General features: G+C 36.3%; 2 protein-coding genes across 2 annotated transcripts in view; one reads left to right on the forward strand and one right to left on the reverse strand.

The window, feature by feature from the left end:
• LOC128245842 (calcitonin gene-related peptide type 1 receptor-like) overlaps positions 1–11,389 on the reverse strand; it is a 60,660-nt gene extending 49,271 nt beyond the window's left edge. Inside the window, exon 1 of the mRNA XM_052964066.1 lies at positions 11,216–11,389. Coding sequence (XP_052820026.1) covers positions 11,216–11,389 — 174 coding nt within the window. The remainder of the gene's footprint in view (positions 1–11,215) is intronic.
• A 15-nt stretch (positions 11,390–11,404) lies between these two features.
• On the forward strand, positions 11,405–12,970 carry LOC128245843 (putative nuclease HARBI1). The gene is made up of 2 exons (XM_052964067.1): positions 11,405–11,718; positions 11,809–12,970. The coding sequence occupies exons 1-2, from the start codon at positions 11,405–11,407 to the stop codon at positions 12,968–12,970; spliced, it is 1,476 nt and encodes a 491-aa protein (XP_052820027.1).
• The last annotated feature ends 518 nt before the right edge of the window (positions 12,971–13,488 follow it).

The raw sequence follows: 13,488 nt of genomic DNA on the forward strand, positions 1-13,488 counted from the left end.
ACTTTTCGTCTGTTTTGAGAAAAAAAAAACTTTTCATGGCAAAATTGTACAACAAATATAGCTTCAAAATAAACCAAAATCCATCATTTCAGAACACAATAATTCAAACAATACTCTGGAGAAGTCCCCGAACCCCAACGCAAATATTTGAGTAAATTGTTTTCAGTCATCAACTTACGTTCCCGGGCTGTGACCTTTCTAAAGTAAACTCATGTTTCTTCCTCAAACAAATCTTACTTATTGCTATTTGATTCCGTTGTGTTTAACGAAATATAACAAATCACTTGTTTTGATTTCACTCGCTTAAAAAGATGTATGCTCATAATTTAATTGTATTTGCTGGATTAATAAAAGTGCTCTTCTTATGACTGTAGAGAACGATCTTGCTTTTGAATAGGAGGTTAGGTTGTTCAACGCTATCCTTTGCTTAAAATCAATATATCCATTACAACATTTTGCCATCTTAATATTACTATCTATATATTTCTTATTCATCAATACTGATTTCATAAATGTTTGCTTGAAATTAACATTGAAGCATTAACATTTGTTGCACCTGTAACTAAGGTTTAGTAAATTGGGATTTAAGGATTAAGTTATTATTCTTAACCTTGTGTATATATATAAACAAATTGTTACTGTTTCTCAAAGGAAATGTTTAAAGAGAAGCAAAGACGAAGTGTTATAAAATTATCTGAACATGGTCTTACATTTCGAAATTGTAATGTTATCCTTCTTGCATTTTACGACTTTCTCATGTCATCTGTATGTGTCTGGTAAACATTGTGTGGTATTTTGTTAACCAGATCGTACCAGATCGCTGTGTTTTTATACTTCTATTCAACACTATTGGATAGGTCAAATTCTGTGGAAACATAGCATACAGTTGGCATTTATTTCGGCAATTATATACTTGCCAGTGAGCCGGGATAAAATATGTGTACTATTCGATCATTTTCTGCATGACGTGAAGAAAAACTGAATTTTCAATGAACACATTTATTGAATAAATGTTTAAAATGTATATATAAATTAATGTATCTTCCCTTTCCATAATGCATACATATTTTGTTTATTATACTATGTTAAATCTCCAATCGACAAAACCCAGGCTTCGAACTGCAGAACGTTGTTGACAAATATATCCATAGACACACTTCGCTACGCTCCGCTTCCTTAGGTTACTTATTCATGAAGAAATTACTTAATTATCTCTAACCTATACATTGCTATACATCCTTTCACGGATACAATATTCTCAGCAATTTGGTTAAAACATAAATTTTTTTAGAAAACATAGAATGTCCCAAAAATAATTTTGTCATAATCAAAGGATGTCGCGAAACAGTAAAACATGAAAATATTGAAGCGATACATAAACTTATTACAATGATCTCAGAATATAGAATAGAGCTTTGGCCAATTGAACCTGAAGTACTAAATTTATCATCATTATAATTATATACACCTTTATGTATGCTTGCGGTCGTAGGCTTATACCAACGAAAAACTTAATATTGCATTGTGTATTGACTGTAACAAGGCTAGTGGATAATAAATTTATTAATAATACTTATGTTACTATATATTGTAACACATTTGTATAGGGATTTTGCGATTTCCCATGACTCAGCGTGTATCAGTTTTGCGACCCGGACCGATTTTCGATTATTATTTTGCGGCCCGTAGAACGTTCGCATGTAAATTCCATTTTCGCCTTAAAATCAATTTTGGCGACTGTAAATTAATTTCTTGACTAAATAAATCAAATTTGATTATCTGCTTGACCAAATTTATTATTAAAATCCTAAAGGGAGGCAAACGCGAACGTAGGTAAGGAAGATATGATAGTGTTTGATAACCAGTGTGGACCGTTAGGGCGGCGATTTTTTGATATTCAAAAAAAAAACAAACAAAGGAAGCGGCAAAATTGAATTTACTTAAAAAACAGCAACTGTTCATACATGTTGACATCATTAATACGAAGTATTGGTTTATTTAACTACAAACAGTCGTTCTACTTGCTAAGTGTTCATGTTTATTGAATTGAATTCAGTTATTCAGGATATTAACAAATATATGTCAGTGATTCCTACAGAAAAATCGGATAGATGTGTTGTTGAATTTTCAAGGTGATCAATTGAAATTGAAATGGAAACATAAAATTGACAACAAAATGTTGTTTGCCTGTTTTGCTCACCCTAAAAAACTAAAAACAAAATAAAAGAAAATTTAATTTTAGAGTGAGTTAACTCATCGTTGTCAAGCCAGAGCGAAATGAGAATGCACAACTGGATTGTAGGTAAACTTTAAAAAGAAAACTTTATACTTGCAAAATAAGAAGAAAAAAAAACATATGTGTTAAAGAGGTCAATACACGGCGTAGCCGGGCCGTTGAGTGAAAATTGTCCCTCGTGCTCATAGTGTCCCTCGACAAGGTCTGGGGCCATTATGAGTCACACGGGCCAATTATCACTCAACGACCCGGCTATGCCGTGTATTAACCTCTAAGTAATAAATGGACAGTCCATGAGAATGAACTTTTAAAAGTGTTTCCCCCAAGATTAATGAAGGGATGTCGGGCTTAAGGTGATGGGCCAAGGATGGGTGGTTTTAGTATTTCATTCACCATTGATGTATTTTTATTCGAGATATTTTCAGGACATATAGAAGAAAACCTCACTCAAAATGATAACAAATTACAAGGAATGCAAAGAAAAAAGTAATTGATTCTTATTGTAGTTTCGTACTTCAATAATTCTTATTTAATATGGACATATTTAGGTGAAACAAAATATAAACAGGTTACAATGAGTCACCATCTATACAGCAGTTAACACATAATAACGTAATGTTAAGGTTCACAGGTCACACAGAAAGTAGCTGCTTCCCGCAATGTGTCCACCCATCACGGCCACGCTATAGCAATGTTACTCCATGTGAGCACTTTCTATGGAATTATGCGTTCCAACAATATGAAGGAGAATGGCCAGTCTTTTGGAACATCGTCTGTTGCGTATTTTTGGTTATTTGTACAATGTTTAATTCTATTCTTTATACATATCAAAAGGTGTACAAAACTTAATAAAAAGGTCTGTGGGGGAACTCATTTAAATAACATTTCTAATTAATATATATATATATATATATATATATAATATTGTCTTCTAATTTTGCATTGATACTACTTGCGCTAATCGATTGACACTCCATTTGAATGGAGCAATGCTTATTAATGGGTTAACATCTCAACACTGAGAATGGAGCACAAACCTTTTAGCCATCCTGCAGGCAGAATATATACCAAGCTCTGCCTGTAAAGGCATGTTGGTACCGACACCCGATAAAACACCGTGGGAAATATTGCTTTTGATAAACATTGAAAACTTTGAAATATGAACAACTTCCAGTATATAGCCCATAATAAATACTCTTCTTTATCGCTGACTGTATCGATTTTCACTGGCCATTCCACTGTACTAATATTCTAAAGCACATTCTTAAAAATGCTATTTTATCGTGCTTAAGGTTGAAGTGATAATGGCATACTACTATTTCATCAAATAACCATTGGAGATTACCTTCTTAGAACTCAAAGATAAATGAAAATTCGCATTTTAGTCCTCACCAGTGTCTACCATGTTGTCGGAATTGAAAAGGATTTGAGGTGACAAAATAAAATACTAATTAGATTAAAGCGAGTTCAAGATCAGAAAAGCAATTTCAATGCTTACAAATACGTCTCATTACATTGCCCTAAGAAGTTATTAGAGGACATATTACCAGTGTTGCGATGTCTCGACAACTAAACATGTTCTTTTAAATAAGCTCTTACAGTAACCAGATGCATAATAAATTCTTCCTTTCTGTTCTGAGAAATATCTTTTCCCAGACTAGTCAGATGTTTCGATTTTTACAAACATCAATGAGGTCTTAGACACAATACTACATTATAAACTATAGGTTCTATCACAGATGTCAAAATCCTGCAAGTTCGTGTTGAATGGCACAACTTTCAACGCCAAATGAACAAAGACGCACGCAATATGAAACCATTAGCGGATACAAAGGAGGGAGAGTGGGTCACTGGAAACTTATCACAATAGAAATTTAGTGGCGATATTGTAGAAAAATATAGCCACAGATTTCACCAAAAATCATATTTTAAACTACAGAAGGTCAAACCTTTGGCACGAGAGATCCGAACCCCCAAATATATTAATTCGAGTTTATATATGTATGTTATCAACTTGAGCTCCCGGGCATCAAGACCTTTTTAACGTCAACTCATTTTTTATCTTTACAATTTTATTACAAGTTATAAGTAGTGCCTTAATAAATATAACAAATCATTTATTTCGCTATTCGTTCTTTAGAAATAATTTTGAAAAGCATTTTATCGCTGGAACAAATGTTTTTAGTGGATCATGTACAGTCCGAGTTTGCTTTTGAATTAAGCGTAAGGTTGTGCAACGATACCCTTTGAGTCTCATTAATATATTGAATACAACATGTATTTTCCTATTGCCATCATTACATTACAAGCTATATTTCATTTATTTATCGAAACTGAATACATGAGTGCTTGCTAAAATGATCAGAATATGATGCACCTGTTACTAAGGTGTATTGAATTCGGATTGAGGAATTGAGTTATTATGCTTTACCTTGTATATATCGGTGCAAATTGTTCTTTAGTCTCAACGACAGCGTCTCATATTAATCGAAGACGAAGCGTTATGAAAATTCTTTCAACAGATTCTTACATATAACAACTTTCTCATGTCAACTTGCTGATTCTGAGGTTGTGTGATTGTTGGTCAACCAGATAGGACCAGCTGTGCTTCCTTATACATGTATTCAACAACATTTGAAAGGACAGTTTATGTGGAAACACGGGAAACAATTGATTAACTGCGATTTTGGCAGTTGAAAACTTGATAATACGTTTCTGTTATTCGATCTGATTCTGCATGTTGGGAAATAAAGCTTTACGTAAATTCAAAGATAAGAAATATATTGACTTTAATTTATTCATCGACATTCTTTGCGAAAGCAGGTAAACCGATCTTGGGCGCCAATTTTATCAAATTTACCAAAAATGACGAGCACAATGAATTTATATTAGTACATGCAACCGTTATAAATCAGTTTAAACGCAATAAAATCATAATTCGCTCATGTTCGAATGCAATTTAATAGCTTTAGCGAGACCAGGCGACGCGCAGATCGATTTCATTGCTGAACATGCTTGTTCTTCTTTCAATCTTTTCTACAACATAATTAAAAAAGCCTTAGTTCACGTGTACCAAATCTTTATGAGGATAATTGGTATACAAGTTTGTCGCTTAGAACTGTTTCGTTAAGCTCATTATCGACCCAAGCATCAGAGTTTAAAAAGAAACATTAACAACCGAACCAGATGTGTTTAAAAGCTTAGTTACATGAACAGAAGTTGCTGACTGGAAGCTTAAGTTTGTTATTTAACCGTGTTTGATATAGTTTAAGTTATTTGTTTGGTCCTTTTATATGTCTTAGACTTCATAGATAGTTGAGTATGTCTTAGGATCAGATCATGAAGTGTGATTATGTTTAGAGCAGTGAATATGCTTAAGACATTGAGTAGGCCTTATGCTGAGATAATCGAGTTTGCGACTAGATATTCGAGTTTGCATCAAGGCTTTGATTTCTGTATATGTTTTATGCCTAGATAAATACAAATGCCATAAGGCTTTGATAAGGCACGGATATTATGTGTAAGTAACATAGCAACTAATGAAAGTATGTGTGACGTCAATGAAAGTATGAACAAGAAACTGTGCAGTCAATGAAAGTACGTACTAGTAACAGTGCAGTCGATAACAGTATGTACAAGTAAAAGTGCAGTTGATGACAATATGCACATGTTACAGACTGTCATCGACTGCAATGTTACTTGTACATACTGTCATCGAACGGCACTGTTACTAGTACGTGTTGTGACATTGCAGACGATGACAGAAGGTACATGTAACAGTGCAGACGATGACAGAAGGTACATGTAACAGTGCAGACGATGACAGAAGGTACATGTAACAGTGCAGACGATGACAGAAGGTACATGTGATTATGAAGTCAATGAATGTATGTGTCAATGATGGTGCGGTCACTTACATGTTCATGTTACAGTGCAGTCAATAAAAGTATGAACAGGTAACAGTGCAGTCGATAACAGAAGGTACATGTAACAGTGCAGTTGATAACAGTATGTTCATGTTACAGTGCAGGCAAAACCAGTCTATACATGTAACAGCGTACTCCATGACAGTAAGTACATGTAATAGTGCAGTCAATGCCAGTACGTATATGTAACCGTGCAGTCAATGACCGAATGTACTTGTAATACTGTGTTTTGTTAATGTTTTAAATAATCTGCCATTCCGATAAGATAGTTGGACTTGGTTATATTTTTCCATCATTTGTAAAATGATATGCGTATTGTGCCTTATGAAGCTTGAAGAAGTTGCACCTCCAACCCATTTAAAGCTTAAGGTGATCACTGTATGTGTCTTATTGTGCATTGTTTCACTCACGCCATATAACTGATCGCTAAGTGTCTACATTTTACAGACCTCTTCAGTGCAACAGAACAGTAGAGAATGATTCATAAGTTAGCCAGACAAACTTACGGAGAATACAGCCGGAATACAGTGTCCGCCCTTAACTGATTTGAACATCAATGCTCACGAAATGTGGCATAGTTATGCTTTAAGAATGAGCTCGCATCAATTATGATGCACGTATGTGAGGGAATGGGAACATACTGTTCAAACGTGTTTTAAAACAAAGTTTGTAACTTGAGACAAATACCCACGTGTTGTTCACGACCCTTTTTAAAGGAATGTTGTTATGTTCAGTATCTTTGCAATAAGTTTGTTGAAATATTAATTGTTGAAGGGAATGACAAGCGTTACACATTTTAAGCCCTTTCTCATGTCCACTTCATACATTCGAACGCTCAAGACTGGAATACAAAGTTCAACGAGGTAATTTCCAAAATTACGTTACGTTTTCACACTATTATGGCATATCTATGAAAACTACAATTAAATGGCATAATATGTTTTATTTATATCTATAATAGAAATAAACATTGTTTGTTTCAGTGAAAGATCGTAAAATATTTTAACACTTAAACGTCAATTCTCCACTTTTGAATATGCCAATCAGGAAATACAGTTTTTGGAGCACTGTCAGTTTACGATCTTACACTGAAACAAACAAATTACCCACTATACGTTCAATGTCAGTTCAATATGTCATATAATGGTATAAGTAGGAGGTAAATCGTTTTTATTGTGAAGCGACATGTCCATTACCTTAACAACATATAACTTGGCTTGGCTTTTAGATTCAAACGGAAAATCCCGAGAAAAAATATAAATTTCAGAAGTTTGGCCTGCCTGTTAGGCCTGAAATAAACTAGCACGAATTGACTTTATAATGGGTCATTTTAAATACATTTAAGAGTGCCCTAAAACTATTTTGCTAAATTCATAGGTATGAAAATAAACAACCATTCCGAAGGAAAAAGACCAGTGGCCTATTTTTTCCTAACACGACCAAATGGCATCATTTTCAGGCAAGTACTAAGCAGGAATAACATACTGCAAACTTTACTGCAATATAAACATGACGTAATTGCTACAGTTAACGGGGATTGTTTTAGTTGTGATTGATTTGAAACATGGTAACCATTTTCACAATGAAGCGCAACATTTGAGTCGTGTGAGCTTAAAACCGTTTAGGCTTTATTGGAGTTTTAATCAACTTCTAACACAGGGGACTACTCTGGTTGTTGGTACACTTTTGTCTGACAAGTTTATATCATGAATGCAAAAAAAAACGCTTCACCACTCCCCTACGTTTAAAAAAATCGTCGTGGTCTATGATAAGTGTTTAAGTATATAAGTATGCAATGTGAGCATGCTATTTGTCAGTGGATTTATAAATATCAACCAGTAAGCCATGCAATAACACCAACCTTCGAAGCTTGAGAAAAATAGGTTAATCTCACTGATTCCATGCGGCTTTAAATTAAAGACGGTACAAAATTGGACGAACGATTGCTACATTTCGAATACAAAATATCATTGATTTCGCACTTACATACTTACCGAAGTATAAATATAAGAATCACCACCGACATAAGTAGTGAGAGAGGAAACCAGTCATTGGATATGAGGCTATATTTGATCTCATTATTATTATTATTATTATTATTATTATTATTATTATTATTATTATTATTATTATTATTATTATTAGTATCTCCGTCCTGCACTACTTCCCCTATTTCTGAGTGTTTGATTTTGTGTAACATATATGCATTAGATAGCTTTATATATCAATGAATGTATAAATATATCAAACAAATCAAATACATGTAATGGAAAGAGAATGAGTTGTAGTTGTAAGTTATTAAATAAACTTTTCAAAACACAGCTGTTTTGACACAGGCCATTTTAAAAAAGGTAGAAAATATAATGATAATTATTTTTAGTAGATATTGTTTATAGGATCTATCATGATACGTTATATAGTACAACATTAATTCAATGAGTTTATAAGATATATATTAAGCGAGCCTTTAACGAGTTGACGATGACGTGTCAGATTCTTTTAATCACATGCTTTTTCCTGTATAAAATAGCCAAAACTATATTTCTGTTTTATCTGCTCTAGTTATGAGCCGAATACCACAAAGCAATCCCATTTCCTGCGCTAAATGTATTACACTCGAAATAATTTTAAATCACAGCTTCCCGATTGATTCAATTCTGATTACTGTTGATGCATTAGTACTAAGATATCCAATAAGAATAACAACAAAAAATTATACCTTTAATGAAATTTGCTATGTTTTATTATTTGATTTCATATCCGGTAAGATGACGTAATATAATGTTATATGTTCATGACGTCATTTCAAGTTTCAATATATCAAGAACCGAAATACAACACCTTTATCATAAGATGGAGTTGTAATATGTTCTACCGAATACAAATAAAACTGTATCTATATACATATTTTCTTACAGTAGTCTCTAAATACTAACAATATCTGATATGGTAAAGAAATATAATTCTGAATCGAACATGAAACAAGTACTCGTATTGCCTTTCCTGACATATGTTCGGCCATTTTATACAGAAACTCTGTTCTGATATTTGACTTCTGTAGCTTTTCATATAAATTGAATATTGAACACCAAAATAATCAAAACACTTCTTAACATCAAGTGTACTAATTGTTCATCTCTTGATAATTGACAACCATACATAAATACCCTTACTTTCATTTTACTTATATAAATAACGAGTTTGAATTTATTGCAAAAGTCCTTTCTTTGTAGACCTACAAAGATGTCATATAGATAGGCAATTTCATCTGCCAGCATAATCTCAACTTACAGTAAATATCAGGTCAACATTGTAAACCTCTTACATTATTGTGTAAGAACAAACAATGAAATTTATTTATTAACGGGGTAGTCAATATTTGACTTTAACTGTAACCGTGACGTAATCCTATTGGATATTCAAAACTATTGGAGGGTCCTGATTTTGTCTTCACAACACCTTTAAAGCTGCAATCTCACCGTTTTACTGTTTAAACAACTATTTATTTTTTGTCTTGGATTTTTTTGCGTAAATATCTGCTAACTAGTAATGAAAGACTGGTGAAAAAGATCAGATCGCAGATTTTCATATTTCCATTCCAAATTTAATGTTTTATGGCACAAACCGTTACTAGAGGTTTAACCGTTACTAACAGTTTAAGAAAAATGCATAAAACATCATTTTTGGACTAAAATATGTAAAGTTGCGATCTAATCTTTTGTCAGCAATCTTTTATTTCTGATTTGCAGATATTTACGCAAAAGTTTGCTCGTTCCAAGACAAAAAAAATAAAAAAAGTTGTCAAAACGTTCAATCTGTGAGAGTGCAGCTTTAAGAAAAGCATATATTGACTTAAGTGTTCTATACAAACACCTTGATAAATTGATCTTACGTAAAAACATCATACAATAATTACCGGTTAACATTGTAAAATGCTTGTTTTGAAATAAATAAAAGCAACAGAAACGGGCTTCATTTTTCTTTGTATGTATTTGGTTATAACAGCCTAAAACACAAATGCATTATCAGTAGTAGATTTTTTTTCTAAAACCAGCTTGACTTTCTGATAATCTACTATAAACTTCATCATAAAAGGACACACGAGCGGTTACAATAGTTATATGAATCATACTTAACACATCGATAAGTGAAATTCCTCCATAATGATTGGTTTTTATCAAACTGCCCTTCTTGTGGGATTTTACAATAACACATTGAAACCATTATTTCTGGAAATGACCTTGAAGCAAATAATGTATTAACAAATAAATTGTAATAAAACGTAAATACCATACCAATTTGTGCAGACAAACCCTCCACTCGTTTTAGTAAATTTCAGCTTTTTAACAGTATCAATAATTTCTGCTTGCGATATAGGACCTCAAAAATATTTTTAACACCATCTCAGTTAAGGTCATTACCATTTACATCATGTACGCTAGCCAGTTACACAAATAGCAGAAGAAAAGAAAGACTTGAAATGCTGATACCAGACACCTATATCAATGCGTTATTCTCTATGGATAGGTTTTAATGTTCAGTTAACTGCTTCAAAATAGTTTTGAAATATTAACATTTTTATCAATATTTAATAATAAATGTTTTTCATATAGAATGTTATTCCGTTTACAAATATCTTTGAATACCTTATTCGTAAGTAAAAAGCTATTTAGCCCAACGACATAATGATATAGACGAAACTGTCTTAATGTAGGTTTTGTTTCTCTTTGCGCATTTTTGAACTCGTAATAAAACCAATCCTTATGTCATGGGTTAAATTTCCCTGGTTTTATTGTATATAAAAAAAATATCACTATATAGTTTAGCAACATTTTCTAATGGCCCAGTCACATAGCCCGGCCGATGTCCGGCATCGGTAGAGCTCGGTGGATTTTTTTGGTGCCACCGAGCTCTCCTCATCGGAAGCAGAGCTCGGTGACGTGAACGGACTCCGTCCGGACATCTTCAGGCGACCGACCGAACACCGGCCGGTGACCGTACGGAGTCTGTCTCAAAATGCGAGTTTTTTTTCTGCCGATGTGGCAGCAACTACCGGCCGGAGGTCGGCCGGACATCGGAAGGAATACGGCCGGTACCCGAGCAGGTAACAGGACACCGTGCGATCGCCGGCCGGGTTGTAAACGGGCTTTGAACAATGACCGGCCGATGCTCGTCCGATGTAACACGGACTTGGGTGCCGAGCTATTCCGTTCTTCCTACCTGACATTGTCAGTTCATCACTATGGCTGCACCGAGGAGACTTCGAATGGCACTGCTCGAACACGAACTGGCTCAAGTAAGGTTCCAGTACAACCTGGTCCTGGCGGCAATACTAAAAGCCGCCGAGAGGGAGCGACAGAGGGCCCGCAGAAGAGAAAGACGCTGGTGGGTGCGAGAGTGGATCCTACGCAGAGCCCTTTTCGGCCAGTACGAGACTCTCATGAAGGAACTCGAGGCCGAGCACCCTGCCGACTTCAAAGCCTTCCTCCGCATGGAGCCACAGATGTACTATGAGTTGCTTAACCGAGTTGGCCCCCGCATTACCAAGAGTACAACGTAAGTTAATCCGTATTTTGCAAACAAAATTCCCTCCAAACATTATATTCTTGCTAAGGTTTAATCATATTTCATCCTCTCCTGTTGCAGGCATCGAAACCCCTTGGACACTGGGCTGAAGCTGGCAATCACCTTGAGGTTTTTGGCGACCGGAAGCAGGTCCCACGATCTTGCGTTTGCGTTTCGTGTCCCACACAACACCATCGCCCTTTTCATCCCCGAGGTGTGTCAGGCCATCTACGACGTATACGAGGATGAGATGTGGGCCACTCCCCAGACAGAAGATGAATGGCGCACGGTGGCCGAGGGATTCGGAGACAGGTGGAACTTCCCCCACTGTTGTGGCGCGATCGATGGGAAGCACGTCGCAATCAAGAAGCCCCCCAAGAGTGGCTCACTCTACTACAACTATAAAGGCTTCTTTTCTATCGTCATGCTTGCGGTGGTAGACTCGAACTACAAGTTCATCTGGGTGGATGTGGGGTCACCAGGGTCGTGTTCCGATGCCGGCATCTTTAACCGGTCGCGGCTAGAGCCAGGTCTTCGTGAGGGAACGATCGGACTCCCCCAACCGGATTCGCTGCCTAATGACGACCGGGACACACCCTACTACATGGTCGGAGACGACGCCTTCCCCCTTCGGCAATACATGTTAAAGCCCTACCCTCATCGTCACCTGGCAGGGGACGAGCGGTTCTTCAATTACCGGTGTTCCAGGGCAAGCCGTGTGGTTGAAAATGCGTTTGGTATACTTGTCAATCGCTTCAGATGTCTTCTAACAACCCTGGAAATGAGACCGTCGACAGTTACTAAGACCGTCATGGCCTGCATGACCCTACACAACCTCATGAGGACTCGTTACCCCAACATCCAGAATGCCGATCTCGACCGGGAAGATGAGCAGGGCCAGTTCATCGCGAGTGCATGGCGAGACCAAACCGTGCTCGAAGATGTGCAAGCAGCAGGGAACGGACCATATATATATACTAGCAGAGATATCCGGCCGGGTTACGGCCGAGTTCCGGTCGAGTTCCGGCCGAGCATCGGCCGGTGTCCCTTACATCGGTCAGCCACCGGTACTATTCTTTCCAAGGCTCTGTCCCACATCGGCTGGAGCTCGGTCGGAGCTCGGCCGGTGTCCGTTAAAAAAACCTCGTCCTCTGGTTGTCTCAGATGCACGGGACACCGGCCGATACTCGGCCGTGCACCGGCCGACGTGTTTTCCGATGTGGTTACGATGGGGCTGCGATGAGGGAGCTCGGTGAGAGCCCGGTGAAATTTAGCTCCGAAGTTAAAATTTCACCGAGCTGCCACCGATGCGGTTTTAAGCAACAAACGCCACGGATGTCCGGCCGGTGTCCGGCCGGTGTTCGGTGAAAATCGCATCGCTGGCTCATCGGAACCTCATCGGCCGGGCTATGTGACTGAGTCATAATTTATCCACTATATCAAAAACAATATCACTTTATTAATATTAAATACAACACTCTAACGAATAAGATATGCAATTTTCATTGCCTGTAGAGGATTCTGGAATAAACTTAGGTTTTGTATCATTGTTCATAGTATATTGTTTGATAAATGTGACATTTATAATTTCAATCTGCAACCCTTTTAATAACATCAAAGTTCTCTTCTACATAAAAAGTGTACCAATACAGTGATCAAATACACTATATTCGTTTTGACTAACATATGTACAGTTATAATATATACTACCAACATTACCTATAAGACGTCGTTATTCAAAATGAATCAAGAGCATGACAT

The sequence above is a fragment of the Mya arenaria genome, chromosome 9 (assembly GCF_026914265.1).
Source record: "Mya arenaria isolate MELC-2E11 chromosome 9, ASM2691426v1".
In the NCBI taxonomy this organism is placed as follows: domain Eukaryota; kingdom Metazoa; phylum Mollusca; class Bivalvia; order Myida; family Myidae; genus Mya; species Mya arenaria.